This window comes from Oryzias latipes, chromosome 9, assembly GCF_002234675.1.
Source record: "Oryzias latipes chromosome 9, ASM223467v1".
In the NCBI taxonomy this organism is placed as follows: domain Eukaryota; kingdom Metazoa; phylum Chordata; class Actinopteri; order Beloniformes; family Adrianichthyidae; genus Oryzias; species Oryzias latipes.
The window spans coordinates 38,154-57,604 of record NC_019867.2 but is presented as its reverse complement, the minus strand read 5'-3'; the positions used below and the strand labels follow the sequence as shown (position 1 = coordinate 57,604).

Here is a 19,451-nt window from a genome sequence, read left to right as displayed (position 1 = left end):
CAGGACACAAAATCTTTTTTAAAGACATTATTTATGATAAATGTAATCAATTAGAATCAATTTCATCAGCATAACTCTGCATTGAAGTGATCTATGCCAATAAATGTCTGAACAAATGAATGTTTGGTTTCATGTAAAAACATTTAAGGTGAAAACATTTTCTATACAAATTTATGTTTTCTTCAAAAAGAAACCTTCTCTTTCCCATAGGTCTGTCCAACCTGCACAAGATCACAGCAGGGGGGCAGTACGAGCTGCGAGTTGACCTGAAAGACAAAGGAGAGACGGCTCATGCACAGTATGAAAAATTCTCCGTGTCTGAACCTCGAAGCCGATTCAAAGTCCATGTGGGAGGATACAGCGGAACAGCAGGTAGAGCAGTGCATTCTGCACCCCCCAATACAAACACATTGCTAACCTTCTGACCCTCTTCATGTTTTGAATATTATTCACCAAGAACGTTGTGAAGTCAGAGGTAGACAGCTTCAACCTTTTAGTCATGAGCTCTGTTTTTATAGGGGACTCGATGACTTACCATCACGGCCGACCGTTTTCCACCTACGACCATGACAACGACATTGCTGTCACCAACTGCGCTCTGTCTTACAAGGGAGCCTTCTGGTACAAGAACTGTCACAGAGTCAACTTGATGGGTCGATATGGGGATAACAACCACAGCAAGGTGAAGACCATCTCTTCATTGTGGTGAAGAGGACTCTGTTTTTTTTATTTTTTTTTTATTTTCAGAGATGGTCTTTCCAAAGTATGAGTTCATGGTCTCTTTTACAGTTTTGTTATACAGCTTTAGTTTGTTTTGGGATAGTTGATAGTTTATTTCATGTTTGTGTTTTCTTTCAGCTTCTCTTTAGAAGCTCTTTAGTGCCTCTTTATTTGTTTAATTTCTTCAGTTCTCCAAGGGAGTGTGGGTTTGATTCTTAAGTTTTTAGATGTTAGCGGAGGAACTGAATCGAGACTGGATGGATCTTAATTTATCGTCAAAACTTTTTAAAAATATGATCGAAGGGGGCTGGTAGGATAAGTGGGGAGTTAGCACAAACCGATGTAATAATTTTTCCAACCACTTCAGGAGTCAAGTAGCGCTTCTTCACCGTTCTCACAGAGGTCTCTTGTTTTATAAAACCAGTGATGTAAAAAAGCACACAGTAATGGTCAGAACAGCCAGGTCCACAATAGTGGACACACTGGTAGGTAAACCATGACTGATGACAAGGTCAAGAGTGTGCCCCCTGTTATGAGTCGGCTGCATGACATGTTTAAAATCCAGCTAAGCAAACCCTTTCAAGAACTGTACAGTAGGATGATTCGACTCTATATGCAGATTAAAATCACTCAAAACTAAAATTTGCTAGGGAAGCCTCTGTTAGAACAGTAGAGGCATCGCTCAGTTTTTTTTTTCTTCTTAAACTTGTTCTGTCCAACAGCTGAGCAAACAGATTAGAGCTGAAGGCTTTTTGTGTTGGACAGGTTTTACTATCACAAAAAGAGGTTTATATAGCTTCGAGAAACCAGAGTGTAGATTTGTATAAACCCCTTTTTGTCGTATTTTTTTCTCTTATTTATTTGTTACATTTAGTGTGTGTGGGGAGGGAGAGGGGAAGAATGTGAGGGGGGGGGGGGGGGGGGAGTAAAAGGAAGAAAGGTGAAAAGGTGGGGGATACAAGCACTGATTTGAATAAGTTATTATTAGGGTTATTAGGTTATTAGGGTTATTATTTTAAGATGTAACAATTATACGAGATCTGCTGGAAAGACGAATATTACATCCAAGGTGAAAATCTGACACTAAGATGAGCGAAAAAAAATCTGTCCATCAATACACTGTGGGTAAGGAGGAGGGATGAAGCAGACAGGGAGCAGTGTGGCAGTGTGCACGTGCACGTGGGGGTGGAGATACATGCATGCTGCCGACGTGAACCGCGTGTTCATAAGGGGAACCAGGCCCTACCCATGAACCCATGAGCTGCCCACCACACGACCGGCGCCCCGTCTCCGCAAGCCAGCCCAGGCACGCGACCCGAGCAACCCAGGGATCGCCACGCACCCACAGCCACCCCCATAACCCTACAACCCTACACACTACAACCCCCCCCCCCCCCCCCCCCCCCCCCGCCAAAATATCTGAGCCCCCCTCCCCAAGCCTCTCAGTGCCCTCCCCTCATCGCTCAGTTAAACAGAATTATCAATCTTATAATCTGAGATAAAATCATTAACGATAAAAGTCTTGTTAGATAAAGACTGAATATTAAAAAGTCTTTCTTTCTCTTTCGGCTTTTCCCATCAGGGGTCGCCACAGTGAATCATCCTTTTCCACCTCACTCTATCATGAACATCTTCTACCCTAACGTTAGCCAACTTCATGTCCTCTGTTAAGACATCCATATATCTCCTCTTTGGCCGTCCTCTTGCCCTCCGGCCAGGCAGCTCCATCTCCAACATCCTTCTACCAATATATCCACTATCCCTCCTCTGAACATGTCCAAACCATCTCAGTCTGGCTTCTCTGACTTTGTCGCTAACACAGGCAACGTGAGCCGTCCCTCTGATGTACTCGTTCCTTATCCTGTCTAACCTGGTCACTCCTAAGGAGAACCTCAACATCTTCATCTCCGCTACCTCCATCTCAGCCTCTTGTCTCTGTCTCACTGCTACCGTCTCTAACCCATAGAGCAGAGCTGGTCTCACCACTGTCTTGTACACCTTTCCTTTGAGTCTTGCTGGCACTCTTCTGTCACACAACACTCCTGACACTTTCCTCCAACCGCTCCAACCTGCCTGCACTCGCCTCTTCACCTCTTTTCCACAATCCCCATCACACTGAACTGTTGACCCCAAGTACTTAAACTCCTGCACCTTCTTCACCTCAGTCCCCTGTAACCTAACGCTTCTACCTTGATCCCTCTCGTTCAGACACATGTATTCTGTCTTACTACGACTGACCTTCATACCTCTTCTTTCCAGAGCAAACCTCCACCTCTCTAGCTGTTCCTCCACCTGCTCTCTACTCTCACTGCAAATTACAATGTCATCCGCAAACATCATTGTCCAGGGAGATTCCTGTCTTACCTCGTCTGTCAGCCTGTCCATCAGCATAGCAAACAAAAAAGGACTCAAAGCTGATCCTTGGTGTAGTCCCACCTCCACCTTGAACTCCTCTGTCTGACCTACAGCACATCTCACCACCGTCATACTTCTCTCATACATGTCCTGAACTACTCTGACATACTTCTCTGCCACTCCAGACGACCTCATACAGTACCACAGCTCCTCCCTCGGCACCCTGTCATACGCCTTCTCTAAATCTACGAACACACAATGCAGCTCCTTCTGACCTTCTCTGTACTTTTCCATCAACATTCTCAAAGCAAAAATGGCATCAGTGGTGCTCTTACGGGGCATGAAACCATACTGCTGCTCACAAATCTCCACCTTCTTCCTAAGCCTGGCTTCCACTACTCTTTCCCACAGCTTCATTGTGTGGCTCATCAACTTTATTCCTCTATAGTTGCTGCAGTTCTGCATGTCACCCTTGTTCTTAAAGATCGGGACCAGAACGCTTCTCCTCCATTCCTCAGGCATCTTCTCACTCTCTAAAATCCTATTGAACAACCTCGTTAGAAATTCCACTGCTGTCTCTCCTAGGCACTTCCATACCTCCACAGGTACGTCATCAGGACCAACGGCCTTTCCGCTCTTCATCCTTTCCAGAGCCTTCCTAACCTCATCCTTTCCAATCTCTGCTACTTCCTGCTCCACAACAACCACATCTTCCTCCCTTCTTTCCCTGTCATTTTCCTCGTTCATCAGCTCCTCAAAATACTCCTTCCATCTTTTCTGTACACTCTCTTGGGTTGTTAGCACCTTTCCATCTCTGTCCTTAATCGCCCTTATCTGTTGCACGTCCTTCCCATCTCTGTCTCTCTGTCTGCTAGCCTGTACAAGTCCTTCTCTCCTTCCTTTGTGTCTAACCTGTCATAAAGCTCATCGTAAGCTTTCTGTTTGGCCTTTGCCACCTCTCTCTTCACTCTACGCTGCGCTTCCTTGTACTCCTGTCTACCTTCCTCAGTCCTTTCTACATCCCACTTCTTTTTAGCCAACCTCTTCCTCTGGACGCATTCCTGTACTTCCTCATTCCACCACCAAGTCTCTTTACCGTCTTTCCTCTTTCCAGATGACACACCTAGCACCTTCCTACCTGTTTCCCTGATAATCTCTGCTGTAGTTTCCCAGTCATCTGGAAGTTCATCCTGACCACCCAGGACCTGCCTCAACTTCTGCCTAAATTCCTCACAAGTTTCTTCATTCTGTAGCTTCCACCACTTGGTCTTCTTTTCTGTTTTCCCTATCTTCTTCTTCCTGACCTCCAGAGTCATCTTACACACCACCATGCGGTGCTGTCTGGCTACACTCTCTCCTCCCACCACTTTGCAGTCATTAACCTCTCTCAAATGACCTCGTCTACATAGGATGTAGTCCACCTGAGTACTCCTACCTCCACTTCTGTATGTCACTCTATGTTCCTCTCTCTTCTGGAAGTAAGTGTTGACTACAGCCATTTCCATCCTCTTCGCAAAGTCCACCACCATCTGTCCCTCCAGATTCCTTTCCTTCACACCAAACCTGCCCATCACCTCCTCATCACCTCTGTTGCCCTCACCAACATGCCCATTAAAGTCTGCTCCAATAACAACTCTCTCTCCTCTGGGAAAACTCTCTATGACCTCATCCAACTCACTCCAGAATCTCTCCTTCACTTCTAACTCACAGCCAACCTGTGGCGCATACCCACTGACTACATTCACCATCACCCCTTCAATTTCTAACTTTAGGCTCATCATCCTGTCTGAGACTCTTTTCACCTCTAGAACACTGTTTACAAACTCCCCCTTCAGAATCACACCTACCCCGTTTCTCTTCCTATCAACACCATGATAGAACAGTTTGTATCCTCCTCCAATACTACGTGCCTTGCTGCCCTTCCACCTTGTCTCCTGCACACACAGTACATCTACCTTCCTTCTCTCCATCATGTCTGCCAGCTCTCTGCCTTTCCCTGTCATTGTGCCAACGTTAAGAGTCCCTATTCTCAAACCTATGTTCCTGCCTTTTCCCTTCTCTCTCTGGCAACGGACCCTTCTGCCTCCCCTCTTTCTTCGACCAACAGTAGTCAAATTTCCACCGACACCCTGTAGGTTAACAGCATCGGTGGCGGTCGTTGTTAACCCGGGCCTCGACCGATCCGGTATGTTTAAAGTGTTGTGGATGATTCGCATGGTTATTTTGGCAATTTTTACGCCGGATGCCCTTCCTGACGCAAACCTCTCTATTTATCCGGGCTTGGGACCGGCACAGAAGTTACTGGCTTGCAACCCCTGTGGCTAGATTTCTGAATATTAAAAAGTACCATGTTAAAAGAAGGGGGATATATTATTGGTTGCTGAAGCTGCTTCCTGAGGCTTTGGTGCTTCCTTTAGTGGGTGAAGGCAGTAGTGTTGTCGGTTTTCTCCAACCATGTCCCTTCAGAGAAGACCTGTATGTGATAATGGTCTTAATGGGATGGACTGAGGGGGCATCAGGTCTTGGGAAGGAAGCATTGTTGGTGGTTGAAGCACTTGGTTGTTGGGCAATGTGGGAGGAAGATGCAGAAGATACAGGTATGAAAATTAAACCTTTAATTTATAATGTTTTCACATTTTATACATATGTTTACGGTAATGAGCTGTTAGATTTAGGATTCAAAAGCTTTATTTACAGTTGTGTCTACTTATATTGTTGCACACATTACACCACATGTCAGAGGAAGAGATTGACAGCATTTTTTAGTCAATGACATTGAAGAGAAGGACAGTTCTGATCAAGAGGACCAATCACATGAAGACAGCAGCTGTGTGTTCTGTACTTGGTTTAGCAGTGTAATTATTCATAATTATATGAGTTGTGCTCCCAAATTTTGCCTTTTGCCTGCTCAGTACAGGGATTACTCAGAAAACCCCTCCATTAAATTTGTTTGTTAATTTTATTAGCCATTAGCATACATTAAAATAATCTGCCCTTGATGGAAAAATCAAGTGAAATATAGGATAGAATAAATTCAGTTTGATGTCTCTGTATAGGGTGCAGACAACTTCAGACTGGAATGAATACTTTGTAAATAAACCAAGTAGACAAACCTAAATGTTTCAGTTTTTAATAAGAGATTCATATGACCTGATTTTGAATTTACAATAATCTCAAATAATCGTATATACATCCCCTCTTTCCCACTAATAGCAGTTACAGAGATGGAACTTGCTGCTGTCTGTGGGCTTGGACCGGAACATCAGAACCACTTCCTCTTGATGGCTGCAGACTCGCGTTCTTTCACCGCAATTCTTTCTAAAGAAACTTATTCCGGCTCAGGATCAGTCTGTTCCTTACCGAATTTTGCCCTGAGAATGCCATCAAAGTGGGACACTTGTCTGGGTCCTCAAGAACATCTTCTGAAACCTTTTAAAATATAAAAAGTCACACTTGAGCTCTTTTGTGTAACAGTTTCAAGCTGATCTAGAAATTTATTGTATAAAAATGTGTATTGACAGTTACCTTGACATCCTCTTTTCTTCTAATTTTCTGTTCTTCAGGGAGTTAACTGGTTCCACTGGAAAGGCCATGAGCACTCCATCGAGTTTGCAGAGATGAAGATTAGACCATCAAACTTCAGAAACCTGGAAGGAAGAAGAAAAAGATCATAAGTCTTTTGCAAAGCCCCTACCACGATCAACAACGTTCCTGTGCTGTCTAGACTCGCCGTAAGACACATCCGCTTCAAACCACTGTACATCAACCCCTTCTCCCTAATGTTAAGGCCTGGCACATGCCGCCAAAGCTGCAACACTTCACTAATGCATCAAAGGGGGTCCCCTTCAGACCCTCTTTTTAGAAGCACCCACAGGAAGGTGTGAGTGCAACTTTGGCAACATATACTGCCACTGATCCACAGCTTCTTCATGGAATGGTCTTAGTTTAGGATCAACAAAAATGTTTTTTTTTCCTAAAGACACTGTTCCTCATACAAAACCGGAGATGTGTACTTGTTTGCCCCATTATGTTACTTTGTATCAGCCACAGTTTGGTGTTTTAAAGTGAAAAAACAAAAAAAAAAAACGAGTCCTGGTTATATTTTTAATGTTTCATCTTTAAATGTGAATAAAGTGAATTTCTGTGAAGCAAAACATTAAAAAAAAATAAAAGAAAAAAGAGCGGTTTGTTTTACATGAACTGTCCATAGATAAGAATCTGCTCTTTCCAATCCCCCACCCCACCCCCCACACAGCATGAAGCTAAACCACTGACCTTCAGAATAAGTCTGTGTAATGTATGTTGGTTTATATTGTTTCAAGCTGGGTGATGTCTCTGTAAACTTTAAGACAATAAAAAGTTTTGTTAAAAAAATCAAGTTTGTTTGAATTAAAGCTGATAGGTAGGAGAATAAAGAAAATGTGTTAAAATGTCAATATAATACCCTTGCATTTTTCAAAGAAGTTGATTTTTCCCCCCACTAACCTATTTCTATACATGGGTTGACTTTTCACTATGGGTCTAATGACTAATTGAAACGATTTCTATTTCTACGATTTAACTAGATTGATCTGTGAGCTTTTAACCTTTGTGCTATCTTAGATGACCCCCCCTCTTCCATTGAGGTGTTCTCCCTACCATGACAAAGGTGGATAAAGGTGGAAAGATTTCATGTAATCCATGGACACCAGTGAAGATCACAAATCATTGAAGAAAAAAGGTTCAGAGCACTGTCTAGTGGGTCTAGATGACCCAACTCCCAACGTTACAGTGCCTAGGATGGAACAAGGGTTAATCTGTGCAGTATAATGTAGGAAATTTTCCATACAAAAGTTTTGGTTCAAACCTCTCGTCAGCTTTCTAAAGTCAGATAGTTGGTGTCTACTTTTGATACTAGTCGATTTTTGTTGTTTTATTCTTCACCTCCACCAAATTTCATGATAACAAACCGTCAGCAGGTACTGTTTTTGTGTTTGCAAGCCTTTGTGTCCAACAGAGGACATGTGGTCATGTGACCGGTTTTGAGGAAGCTGATTGGCTGCAGACAATGTCCACAAACATAAAGGAGCAGACGTAGCTTAAAGAAATACTTTTAGAAGGTGGTATTTTCAATAAAATAAGTGTTTTGTTATGGTTTTATTTATTCAAAAAATAATCACGACTTTTTAAAAATATTTTATAGTATTTTTACCCTTTAGTTTAATATTTTTGCAGACTTTGCAGATATTATTTTTATTTTATTTTTCCTGACTTTCGTCGTGTGTTTTAACCTTGTTTTTAAATAAAGTGAGGTCTGCCCCCTGGATATTTCTATGTCTATTTTCTCTGCTTTGTTTTGGACTCCATGGCTCCAAAGAAGAAGAAGAAGAATGTTTTGGGGATGCTGGGATTGCTGCTGCATTTAGTTCAAACCAGGAAATGAATGTCTGGAATCTACATTGTTATTTTAAAGCGTAAACAATAATCCGGTCTAAATAAGATGTCTGCTCTTAAAGGTGTTTTTGTTAACTAAATCGTTTTATAAACATTATGTAATGCTGAAGTGTCAGTGTTTACCTCACAGCATCGGTGTAGCTTCAAATTGGATCGTACCATTTTCTTGATTACATTCTTAATTAATTATTATTTGATAAGGAAAAACTAATTTGGAATGAACTTTAATTCTTGTTCTTTTAACTAGCTTTGCAATGATGCCTCCTTTCTTTGATTGGACAGTAATGAGAAAGTTATGACACTAAGAACTCGTCTCTGCTTGGGTCACAAACATTTTGTTGTTTTGTTGTTTATTCTGGAATCAAACTCCGCCCACGAGCGGCCGGGATAGGCTCCAGCAGCCCTGTGACCCCAAATGGGACAAGACGGGTTTAGAAGATGAATGAATGAATGAAATGAGGCCCACATGTGGTCACTTCAAATGCCATAACTTATTTTATGACCCATCTGACTGATCCTTAGACCATTAGAAAGGTTTCTTTCCCATAAAGATCAGGGGCCTCATTTCTAAAACTTTGCGTAGGATTTGCGTCAGAAGTGGCGTACGGATGAAACATAGGACGTGCGTACGCACAGAAATATTGGGATTTATAAAACCGTGCGCACGCACATCCTACGCATCTTTCCCTTAATAAATCACAACCAATTCTAAATGCAGTGCAGCTTTTGCGGCTTCATGACACGCCCATAGTTGGCCATAAATAGTCTGTGAGACGCCCACAAATGAATATTCATTGATTGCGAAACCATGGCAAACACCGAGAGGAAATGAAAAAAACGTAACTTCACTCAATGTGAAGTAGAAGTTATCGTTGGCGAGGTGGAAAAGAGGAGAAAACGTTGTTTGGGGCACAGTGTGGGCATTACTAATGCCAAAAAGGCACGTGAGCGGCAAACGCCGTATGCTGTAGCCTCACAACCTCGGACCGTGCGTGGGTAAATAAAAAAGAAATGGTCGGACATCAAAGTCGAGGCAAAAACACGTCTGGCGCTGCATCGCCAGAGTGTGCCTGCCACGGGGGGGGGGGGCGCACCGGAGCTGACCCCTCTTGATAAGAGACAAGCGGCAAGAATTGGGGAATCCCTTAGTGGAGTGGTGACTGAGGCGCAGGGGGACGCCGACGCGCCAGATGCACCGGGTGACACCCCCCCAAAAGCCCGCAGAGGTCCAAAAGGACGGCTGGAGGAAGTCAGAACCGGCTCATTAGCCACTCGTCCTCATTTGCCAGCAAGTCTTCTTGTCTAAAGATGCGTTCACTCCGAATTCTTCCATTTGCCACATCTTCTAAGAGCGCAAGATCAGCCATTGTGCGTCATTCCGCATTGTGATGGGGCATTTTATTTCCCTCCATTTAATTACATCTGACAAGCTACAGATGTCGGTAATAATCCACGTGGAAATGGGAAATTGATCAGCAAATGTAATTTCTTGTTGCTTTCTGAATGGTTGAGACATACGCCATACATTGTTTTATCAAAAATAAAACAAACTAAAGGCATATGCATGAATACCATAATTCTGTAGCTTATGAAGAAATGTTTTACTATGAAAACAACTTTCCCCAGAGGACAATTAATGCATCTCTCTATCTATCCATCTGTCTGTCTGCACCTCTATCTGCTCCGCCAGACGGACACATTGACGGGAATGTCAGTTTTGTACATTATTTCGTTCTGTTAACTATATTATTTATGAAGATGAATTGCACAACATGCCAATATTGCAGAACATATTTCACTTTTCTTTCTGCAAATAAGTGTTCATTTGAATTTCTGTTGTAATTTTCGTTTGATTTTTTTGTTTGTTTCACTGCTGATCGATCAAACGGGTGTTGGTGTAGCTGTTAATTGTCAGACTTGCTTTGTGAAGTCTTCATGTTATTTCTGAGAGGCAGGATTGTCATTTTCACTTTCACGTGTTTCTTCCATCTGCCGACGGTGTCGCCGTTTCTCATTTCACCCGTTTTTGTGCGTACGCCTGGGTCAGAGCGTGGAGGACCGCACATTTTCCCCTCAAGTTTGCTTTTTATAAATCTCAACTATTGCGTAGAGAGTGGCGTACGCCTTCTTTTGTGCGTACGCAACCTTTAGAAATGAGGCCCCAGGGCAATCCAACACATTTTAAAATTGTAGTCACATACCTAAAGACCATCTTTCTTAAACTGCAAAGATGATTGAAAGTGCAGTTTTGACCTGCTTTTCTACTTTTTCAATATGAACATAGACTTAGACAACCGTCATTCAAGCGCTGAAACAGAACTCTGGACCGCCTCGGTCTGCCTGATAAATGACCTGGACGGCTTGCCATACAACCCTGCGCTCCTCCTTTCCGCGTTCCTTCGCTTCCGTGATTCAGCGGAAATCACGGCGCTCACGCAGCAGCGACCGTTAACGGCGGACATGCGGGCGGGTCTCCGGTGGAAGTTGGTGAGGTTGTTGGCCTCTACAGCGGTTCTGGTTCTGGTTGCAGCGTTCAGCCTGAGAGCGCCAGCGGCGGAGCTGAGCCCCGTCCCGGCAGAGGAACACCGGATCCTCTCCCCGCTCACCTATCGGTACGTCCTCAACCAGCCGGAGGCGTGCCGGGACAAAAGCCCCTTCCTGGTCTTTTTGGTGCCTGTTGCCCCCCGGGACTCTGCAGCCAGGGAGGCTGTCAGGGGGACTTGGGGGTCGGCTGACCGGGACGTCCTGACTTTGTTTTTTTCTGGACTTCCGGAAGAGGAGCAGCGGTCCAACCTGCAGGAGGAGGCGGGGCTTCACGCAGACATGATCCAGATGGACTTTGTGGATTCTTACCAGAACCTGACCATCAAAACCATGATGATGATGAGGTGGTTATCCACCTTCTGCCCCCACGCCACCTTTGGCATGAAGGTCGATGCTGACGTTTTTGTCAACGTCTTCTACCTGCTGGAGTGGCTGAGGAGCTCCCCCAGGCGTGGCTTCATCACCGGGTCGGTGATCTGTGACGGTCAGCCCAGAAGAGACCCTAACAGCAAATGGTTTGTGTCAGAGGAGCATTACCGGGACAACACGTTCCCCCCCTACGTATCTGGAGCGGGCTACGTCTTCTCCGGTGACATGGCGGGGAGGATCTCCTGGGCCTCCAGGTTCGTGCGCATGATCCCCCTGGAGGACGTCTATGTGGGCTTGTGTCTGCGTGTGCTGGATGTGCGGCCGGTTTACGCTCGCATCTGGATGTTCCTCAGGAACCTGTTTGAAATCAGAACGCTGAAGTACGACAGGTGCACCTTTGCTGGGCTGCTCATCGTCAACGGGTTTGGGCCCACAGAGCTGCTGCACATCTGGAAGGACTTCTCTGAAGGCTGGGCCAGCTGCTGAAATCCTCCAGCATCACGCAAAAGGAGGAGAGATCCAGGAAGTGATGAGAAAAGAGCTGGATGGACAGAAAATAAGGTCTTTACTAAGAAAAAAAAGATTTTATGGAACATATTATCAACTTCTTTAGTCAACTTCAAATAATTAAGGAAGTAAAAGGGATGAGGAAAAAGTGGAAATGCCTTTTGGAGGCTAAACCTGTTTATCTGCTTTCAGAGCCAGAAGCCTAAAGACCTTTGAGACTCGGAACGGGATCCAGATCTACCAGATTTGCCGACAGTTCTGGAATTTCTGAGCCAAGATGAAAGCAGCCGTTTTAAAACAGTTTACATTCTCAAAATCTGGGACAAAAAATAATCTTCCAGGACCAGGAATCATATTTGATACGTTGATTTGTTTTTATCACAGAGAGCAAAGAAGAATCTGCGGGAAAATATGCTTAAAACAAAAATGTTAAAAATTTAAAACATTGTTTTCACAGGATTGAAGTCTTCCACACTGAATCAAAGTCTTTGGAGGATTTTTTTTTGTCTTTGATTAGTGATAAATCTTTTAGGTTGGTAATTGTTGAGGCGGAAAAGAAAGATAAATCCATTTTTACTGGGTTCATAAAGTAAGAAGAGCAGCAAAAGTTGAGTTTGCTTTAGGTTTTCAGGTAACTCTTCTCACAGGAACCCCTCACCCCCATCTGCTAAGGGAACCAGAATCAGTTTCTGTCCGATCTGCAGATGGGAGTTCAGTCAGGCCTTCACACAAAGGAAAACTGGAAGCTCCTGTGAGGCTCAGACACGTTTGTGTGCTCTGCACTGATCTATGGCTGGCCTTAGAACGCTTTACCTGAAAATGTTATCACTGTGGCCTTTTTACTTCAGGAACTACCAATAGAAGATTAAAGTCTTTGTGCTGGCGATAAGACTGAGTGTAAATGCAGAAAAGCCATATTGTGAGATATGTGTCCTGTAATCCTGTCTGCTGTTTTTACCCATCAGGATTTTTTGTTGAGATCAAACTTACTCAGGTTAGCAAAGCGTGCAATTTAGTTTATTGCTGTTCACAGGTGCCTTCGGTAGAAGGGAGGAATATTTTCTCAGGTTTTGCTCCTCATTTTGTATATGTTATACATTTATCTGCTATCACTTGTGGATGAAGAATTTAGCCTTCTGATGCCTTGACTGGTCTGCTGCAGTCCACCTGACAAGCAACAGAGGGCGCCATGCACCACAAGAAACCTGGAGTTAAGTCCTTAAAACGGGTTCCTCTTGCCCCCTGACCTGCCTTTTCCTCAGTTACTCTGCTCAGAACCGCCTCAGTGAGCGGATAAACCTGCAGAGGTGTGCCGAATGATGAAAATCCTTCTTCCACAAAGCTGAACGTGTTTCTGCATTTGACTGAAACCCTGAGCAGCGGTGAGCTGCAGACAGCTGCACTAAAGATCCATTTGGGTCTTTGAACCCCAAACCCTTTGTAAAAACGGACTACAAACACTGCAGAGGTGTAACAACAACTATCTGCACACCTTGATCCTGAATGTCAAGGGAGGCGTCTCACTTTGAGTGTCTTTGGGATGACCCTTAACCTTTTTGTCTCAAGCTGGATGTTCCTCTACGATCAGTCAGATCGTTAATTTACTGCTGCTGTGCTGCACTTGTTGGTTCATCCGTCTGTCCTTCTGTGTTGTGAATCTGAGTGAAAGACTTCAAAAATCAGATTTAGTTTTGTGAACCCAGAATGTTTGGAAATGTTTAATTTTATACACTTTCCAGTATCTATCTGATTAATATATGGAATTCACTTATTTTTTATAAAGTAAATATACTTGTGTAGTATTTTTTGCCATTCTTTGAAGGCCCTAAGTGCTTTACAGTTTCATTCACTCACTGATGGTGGCTCTGCTGCCGAACACTGGGGCCAACCTTCCACCAGGGGCAAGGTGGGGTTGACTGTCTTGACCAAGGACACTTTGACATATGGCGGAAATCAAACCTGCATTAGAGGTGGACCGCTGTACCAAATTTTGTCTGTTTTTTTGCTTTGTTGTACAATTATGTAGTACAAAAATGTAGACATTGTTTTTGTCATTCTGTGATTTAACTCATTTAATAAAGTACAGATGCACAGCTCTCAGCTGAACATTACATTTATTTTTGTTTCATTACTGATTACAAATAAACCCGTTCAACGAATTTGGAAAGCTAAAGATTCCTGAAAAAAATCTCCAATAATTAACTGTGTAAAAATAAATTGCTTGTTAAAAAATATTGCCATGAATAGAAAAACACAATTTATTGATTTTAAAATACAATAAAATATTGTTTCCTAAAACCATTTCAATTAAAATTGCTTCATGAAAGGGACATTGCAAAAACATCTGTAGTGTAACACTTCAGTTTTTGTCCTTTTTAGTAATATCAATCTACTGAGCTCTCTGGGATTCAGCTGTAATGTTTATCCATATTGTAGTAATTCAGTCAACTCAAACCCAAAAATATCAAATGAAGCTAAAAGCTGCAGAGAAACAATCGATTCTCTCCAGAGGTGAAGATAAAACATTGTAGAAACATTGGTCTCCAAATGGGCAAAAAATAAATATTGGCTGAATCTTCACTCAAAAAGGGGAATTATCACTACTGTTGGATATAAATGATATTATTTCATTTGAACAACTTAAAATTGTGAGTTTCTCAAATCAAATCGTCAGTTGTATTGTTTCAACGTAAAAGTTTGCCATGCCAAGTTTAATTGACTCTGTAACCCTTGTGCTACCCTAGGCACTTTACCAATGGGAATTGGGTCATCTAGACCCACCCAAGTTGATGACTCACATACGTATAGGTAAGTCGTATTATTATTTTTTTTATATATTTTATGACTTTTGCCTCTGTATTATATATTTGTTGCTTCTTTTGATGTTCCTTCTAGTATATCCTTTTAATTGTTTACGTGCTCCACGAGTTTGTATCTTCAAATATTTGTTCTGAATTAAACAATTATGTATGTTTTGCAGTATCATGTAATCAGAGAATTATTGCTTGTGGTTAAAAGAAGTTGTTGGGGCACAGTTTCAAGTTTTACGTCTACCGAGTTGGTTGGCGCACATTGTAAATGATCTAAACCAGGGGTCGGCAACTTTTTTTACTCAAAGAGCCATTTGGGACCGCCCTAATGAAAAGAAAGCACCCGGAGCCACAACCCGTTTTGACATCATTATATATATTATGCATGTATATATTATATCAAGGGTGCTCATTACGTCGATCTTCAATGACATGAGTGTAGATCGTAGGCCAGAAAAGATAAAAAAAAGTACTTCTTAAAAATCCACCAGCCAATCAAAATCCTCACTGAGAAGAACGGGACTTGATTGACATGTAGATTGGCCAATCGGACATCCTCTGAAACATACATCACTGCAAATGCACATTGTGTTCTTAAAAGGATGATACCACGCTCGCGTGTGGGAGGAGCCACCAGCTGAAGTTCTGGTCTGATCGCTGCATGGAGGGATGTGTTTGTCAATGCATGGTAGACACGGAGAATGTGGAGAGATCAGGTTTATTATTTTGAAGAGTTTTACTTGGTAATCATGTTTCCATGTTTGAGTTCATAAAATCATCCCAGGGAAAGTCTCTGCTTCATCTCCTGCAGGGAAAGCTGCGTCTCAATCTGACGCCCGTGTTTGCATCTCTCTGACAGAGTTTGAAGCCAAAGCCCCTCCTCCGCCTCTTTAAGATAAGATAAGATAAGATAAGATAGGACTTTATTGATCCCCAGGGGGAAATTGGGTTGTCACAGCAGCCAAAAACAAGAAGAAATAGCAGTTGGAAAGTACGAAAAACACAGTAGCAATGATTAAGAATAAAAATAATACAAGGCGGAAGTAAAAGTACAGTATAAATAACGGATTAAATAAGGCAATAAATAGCAGCAGCGGTTTCATCAGTCCTAGACCGTGTTATTGTATAGTCTGATTGCTGTTGGGATGAAGGACCTCCGGTAACGCTCTTTTTTGCACTGGGGGTGCAGCAGTCTCTGGCTGAACGAGCTCCTCATTGTCCTCACCGTCGCATACAGGGGGTGGGAGGGGTTGTTCCGGATGCTGGACAGCTTGGTCAGCATCCTCCTCTCACCTACAGAGTCTACTGAGTCCAGGGGACAGCCCAGGACAGAGCTAGCTCTCTTGACCAGCTTGTCCAGTTTCTTTTTATCCCTTTCACTAATGCCTCCACACCAGCAGACCACGGCATAGAAAGTTGCTGATGTAACGACAGTCTCATAGAAGGTCCTGAGTAGTGGCCTGCACACACCAAAGGACCTCAGTCTCCTCATGAGGTGGAGGCGACTTTGGCCCTTCTTGTGCAGGACCTTTGTGTTGTCTGACCAGTCCAGTTTATTGTTGATGTGAACACCACCTGCTTTTCCTCTCTACCTGTTCACCTGTTCACATCCTCTGCAGCTGAGAGTTGGTTTCCCCCGCGCTCCCGGTGTGTCCTACACAGAGAGCGCAAAATACAATAGTCGGGGCGCTCCAGTGCAGCACAAGGATGAAAGAGCCGGACGCAGGTTATAGCGGGGATAGAGCGGGTTAAGCAAATAAATGGAAGAAGTCGGCCCGCTGAAGAAATATTCAATATTGTACACATTTTATTATTAGTCTGAACTATCTTTTATTTAGAAAAATCTTTTGTTTTGCTAAATCAGTCCAGTACGGAAAAAAAACATCAACAAAATCTGTGTTGGGCGGTTTTTGGCTGGGTCTGGCGGTTTTCAGATGACTTTTGGGCTGGAAAACTGTGACTCTATCTGGCAACACTGACGCAAACTCTCTGTCATCAGACAGTTGGTCTCTGCCCCGCGGCATGTCAAGTTCCCGGCAGAAGATCACTCCGGACCACATGTGTTACGCGCTTCATATGTATGGAGTGATATTTCTGCCACCATGTTGCACACAAAACATTCTGAGTCGAACACAAAACTTTCTGTTTTTTGCTCAAAATGTTTTTTTTGCTTTCAAAAACGTTTTTTTGCGTTTGCAAAACACTTTTTTTTACATGCGTTGTGTCAAATCTCACTTTTGTCCTATGTTTGATTTTGCTGACTACTTTGAGCGCGACTTAGCGTGAAATGACTGCCACTGGCATCGCCAAAAAGAAATTAGCATGCGTTGTTTGTCATCTCACTTTTTTCCCATCTTTGCTAAGTTAAGTTTCGGTTTGATGTGACAAGCTGCCATCAAACAGCTGCTGATTGGTCCAGATTCTAACCAATCAAGTGTCTGTGTCTCATATTGACGGTACTCCGAGGCAGACATTGACTTCAGACTTTGTTTCGGTTCTGTTCGTATGGGGTCCTGCCGTTTTCAACCACTCTGGCCCGTTTGTCTCAGTAAAGCCCAGAAGAAGCAGCAAAGCAGCTAAAATAAAACAGAGTTTATTATTTATTCATGTCTGTGTAGAGACCAAAGTGTTTAAAACGTCTGCAGTAAAAAAAAATAAACGTCCGAGCTCCGACTCCATCCAGCCGGAAGAAGTTAAACTTTTTAAGATTTGTATCTGAACTATTGATTTATTTTAATAAATAATTGTTGAAATATTAAGAGAAAATAGCATTTTTGATGACTAATATTTTTAAACTTTGGAGAAACGCTCACAAGTTCTTAAACATGAGACACTGGTAAAAATTTACATAAAAGTTAAAAATGCTTCTTCTGATAAATGCATTGAGTCTCCTGTGGTGAGCCATCATGCTTTTGCTTATTACTGCTGTTCATCTGATCCCAAACACGTGTGCAGCATAAAATAATATGTGCTTTAAATTTTTTATTGTTTAGTTTTAAAAAACAGACCTTAAAGAAAATCACACTTTTCACTAATATTTTGCTCTGCAGGATTCACAGATCAAACAGACCTGTTGATGTAATGTCAGCAGATAAACTTTACAGTTTCAGGAGATCCTCAGCCATAAATTCACAAATCTGACTTCATAAAAATGAACGAATGCCAAAAATAAAGAAAGTATGAATTATTATGAATTATTTAAAAAATGAAAACGTCTTCATCCAAAAATGAGGGTAAAAAGAGCTGGTTCAGCCTCTGAGCCTCGGCAGCAGACACCATGTTAGATTCATATGGCGATTTGATTGGTTATAATCTGGACCAATCAGCAGCTGTTTGATGGCAGCTTGTCACATCAAACCGAAACTTAACTTAGCAAAGATAGGAAAAAAGTGAGATGACACAACACATGCAAATTGCTTTTTTTGGCGATGCCAGTGGCAGTCATTTCACGCTAAGTCGCGCTCAAAGTAGTCAGCAAAATCAAACATAGGACAAAAGCGAGATTTGACACAACGCACGCAAAAACATGTGTTTTGCAAATGCAAAAAACGTTTTTGAAATTAAAAAAAAGTTGTTGAAAGCAAAAAAAAATTTTTTGAGCAAAAAAGAAAATATCAAAGCATAATAATAAATTTACTGAGTCCGTGTCCTGACATTAAGATATAAAAATATATCTTGTTCCCACAGATTAATATCTCGTTCGCACGAAATACTACTCCGTTCCCTCGAAATACTATCCCGTTCCCTCGAAATGATTAACTCGTGCGAACGCAATAATTTTGTCGTTCGAACGCAATAATTAATCTTTTCGAACGCAATAATTATTCACGTCATAAGTCTTTCACGCGGATATGCTCTCTGTACGCCGGCAAAAGCCGCTTTCAGTGGTAACTTCCGTGTATCTGTGACCCTTATTCGTTCAAAAAGGAACATGAAAAACAAAAATGATCACTTTATTACCGTCTCAATGAATATAAGAAAAATATCAAAAGATTTATGATAACTAGGCTGCTTTGTCATACGATAGCTCCTGCTAGGCTACTACTAGCGCCGCCGCAGAGCTCTTTGATGTATGCCGGCATATGGGCAACTGGCTGGTCGGTTGACAGACAGCTGGTATTGTAGTTTAGGGTCAAATAGGAATAATAATATTCAGTACTTGTCTTTTATTAACTTTAGCAGTCAGTCGCTTTACATTCGAAGGCTATTAGGCTACATGCTAACTGACTAGCCGATCATATCCTGTTCTTAATTTACGTCATAGATTTACAGCAGATACCTTCACATTTCTGTCTGTGTGTGTCTCATTACATTGCATTGAAGACACGGAGGATGTTTAGAGAACAGATTTATTTATTTTAAAAAGCACAAAAGCATCCATCGTATTCACGTTCATTCACATCTGATGCCCTCCGTCATCTTGCTGCAAAAGCCGCTTCCTGCCGCTACTTCCGTGTCTCTGTGAGCATTCAATGGGGTAAAAATAAAAGCAAGAATGGTCGAACGGAATAGTATTTTGAGGGAACGGAATATTATTTCGTGCGAAAGAGATAACAATCTGTGGGAACAAGATATTAATCTGTGGGAACAAGATATATTTTTATATCTTAATGTCAGGACACGGGCTCCGTATAAATTATAGAAAAGCCAACATTTAATATTTTCACCTGCAACTTAAAAAAGTTTTGTGTGCGACGTGGTGGCAGAAATATC

The 19,451-nt window shown here is 42.4% G+C and overlaps 2 protein-coding genes and 1 long non-coding RNA gene across 5 annotated transcripts in view; 2 read left to right on the top strand and 1 right to left on the bottom strand.

The window, feature by feature from the left end:
• Positions 1 to 7,453, top strand: part of LOC101170815 (tenascin-like) — a 66,820-nt gene extending 59,367 nt beyond the window's left edge. For all 3 annotated transcript variants that reach the window (XM_023958081.1, XM_023958080.1, XM_023958079.1), the window contains 3 exons: positions 211 to 372; positions 519 to 682; positions 6,639 to 7,453. In XM_023958081.1, the coding sequence (XP_023813849.1) occupies positions 211 to 372; positions 519 to 682; positions 6,639 to 6,749 (437 nt within the window). In that variant the 3' untranslated portion in view covers positions 6,750 to 7,453. The remainder of the gene's footprint in view (positions 1 to 210; positions 373 to 518; positions 683 to 6,638) is intronic.
• On the bottom strand, positions 16 to 11,108 carry LOC111947859. The gene is made up of 4 exons (XR_002873808.1): positions 10,861 to 11,108; positions 6,601 to 6,722; positions 6,436 to 6,504; positions 16 to 266 (listed from the first exon to the last, which is right to left on the bottom strand). It is a non-coding gene; the product is annotated as an uncharacterized LOC111947859 (long non-coding RNA).
• A 6-nt stretch (positions 11,109 to 11,114) lies between these two features.
• Positions 11,115 to 14,036, top strand: LOC101170566 (beta-1,3-galactosyltransferase 1). The gene is made up of 2 exons (XM_020700239.2): positions 11,115 to 11,982; positions 12,121 to 14,036. The coding sequence occupies exon 1, from the start codon at positions 11,332 to 11,334 to the stop codon at positions 11,905 to 11,907; it is 576 nt and encodes a 191-aa protein (XP_020555898.2). The 5' UTR covers positions 11,115 to 11,331; the 3' UTR covers positions 11,908 to 11,982; positions 12,121 to 14,036.
• The last annotated feature ends 5,415 nt before the right edge of the window (positions 14,037 to 19,451 follow it).

Coding starts and splice junctions, on each gene's coding strand:
- LOC101170566 (XM_020700239.2), top strand. CDS start 11,332: ATGATCCAGATGGACTTTGTGGATTCTTACCAGAACCTGACCATCAAA.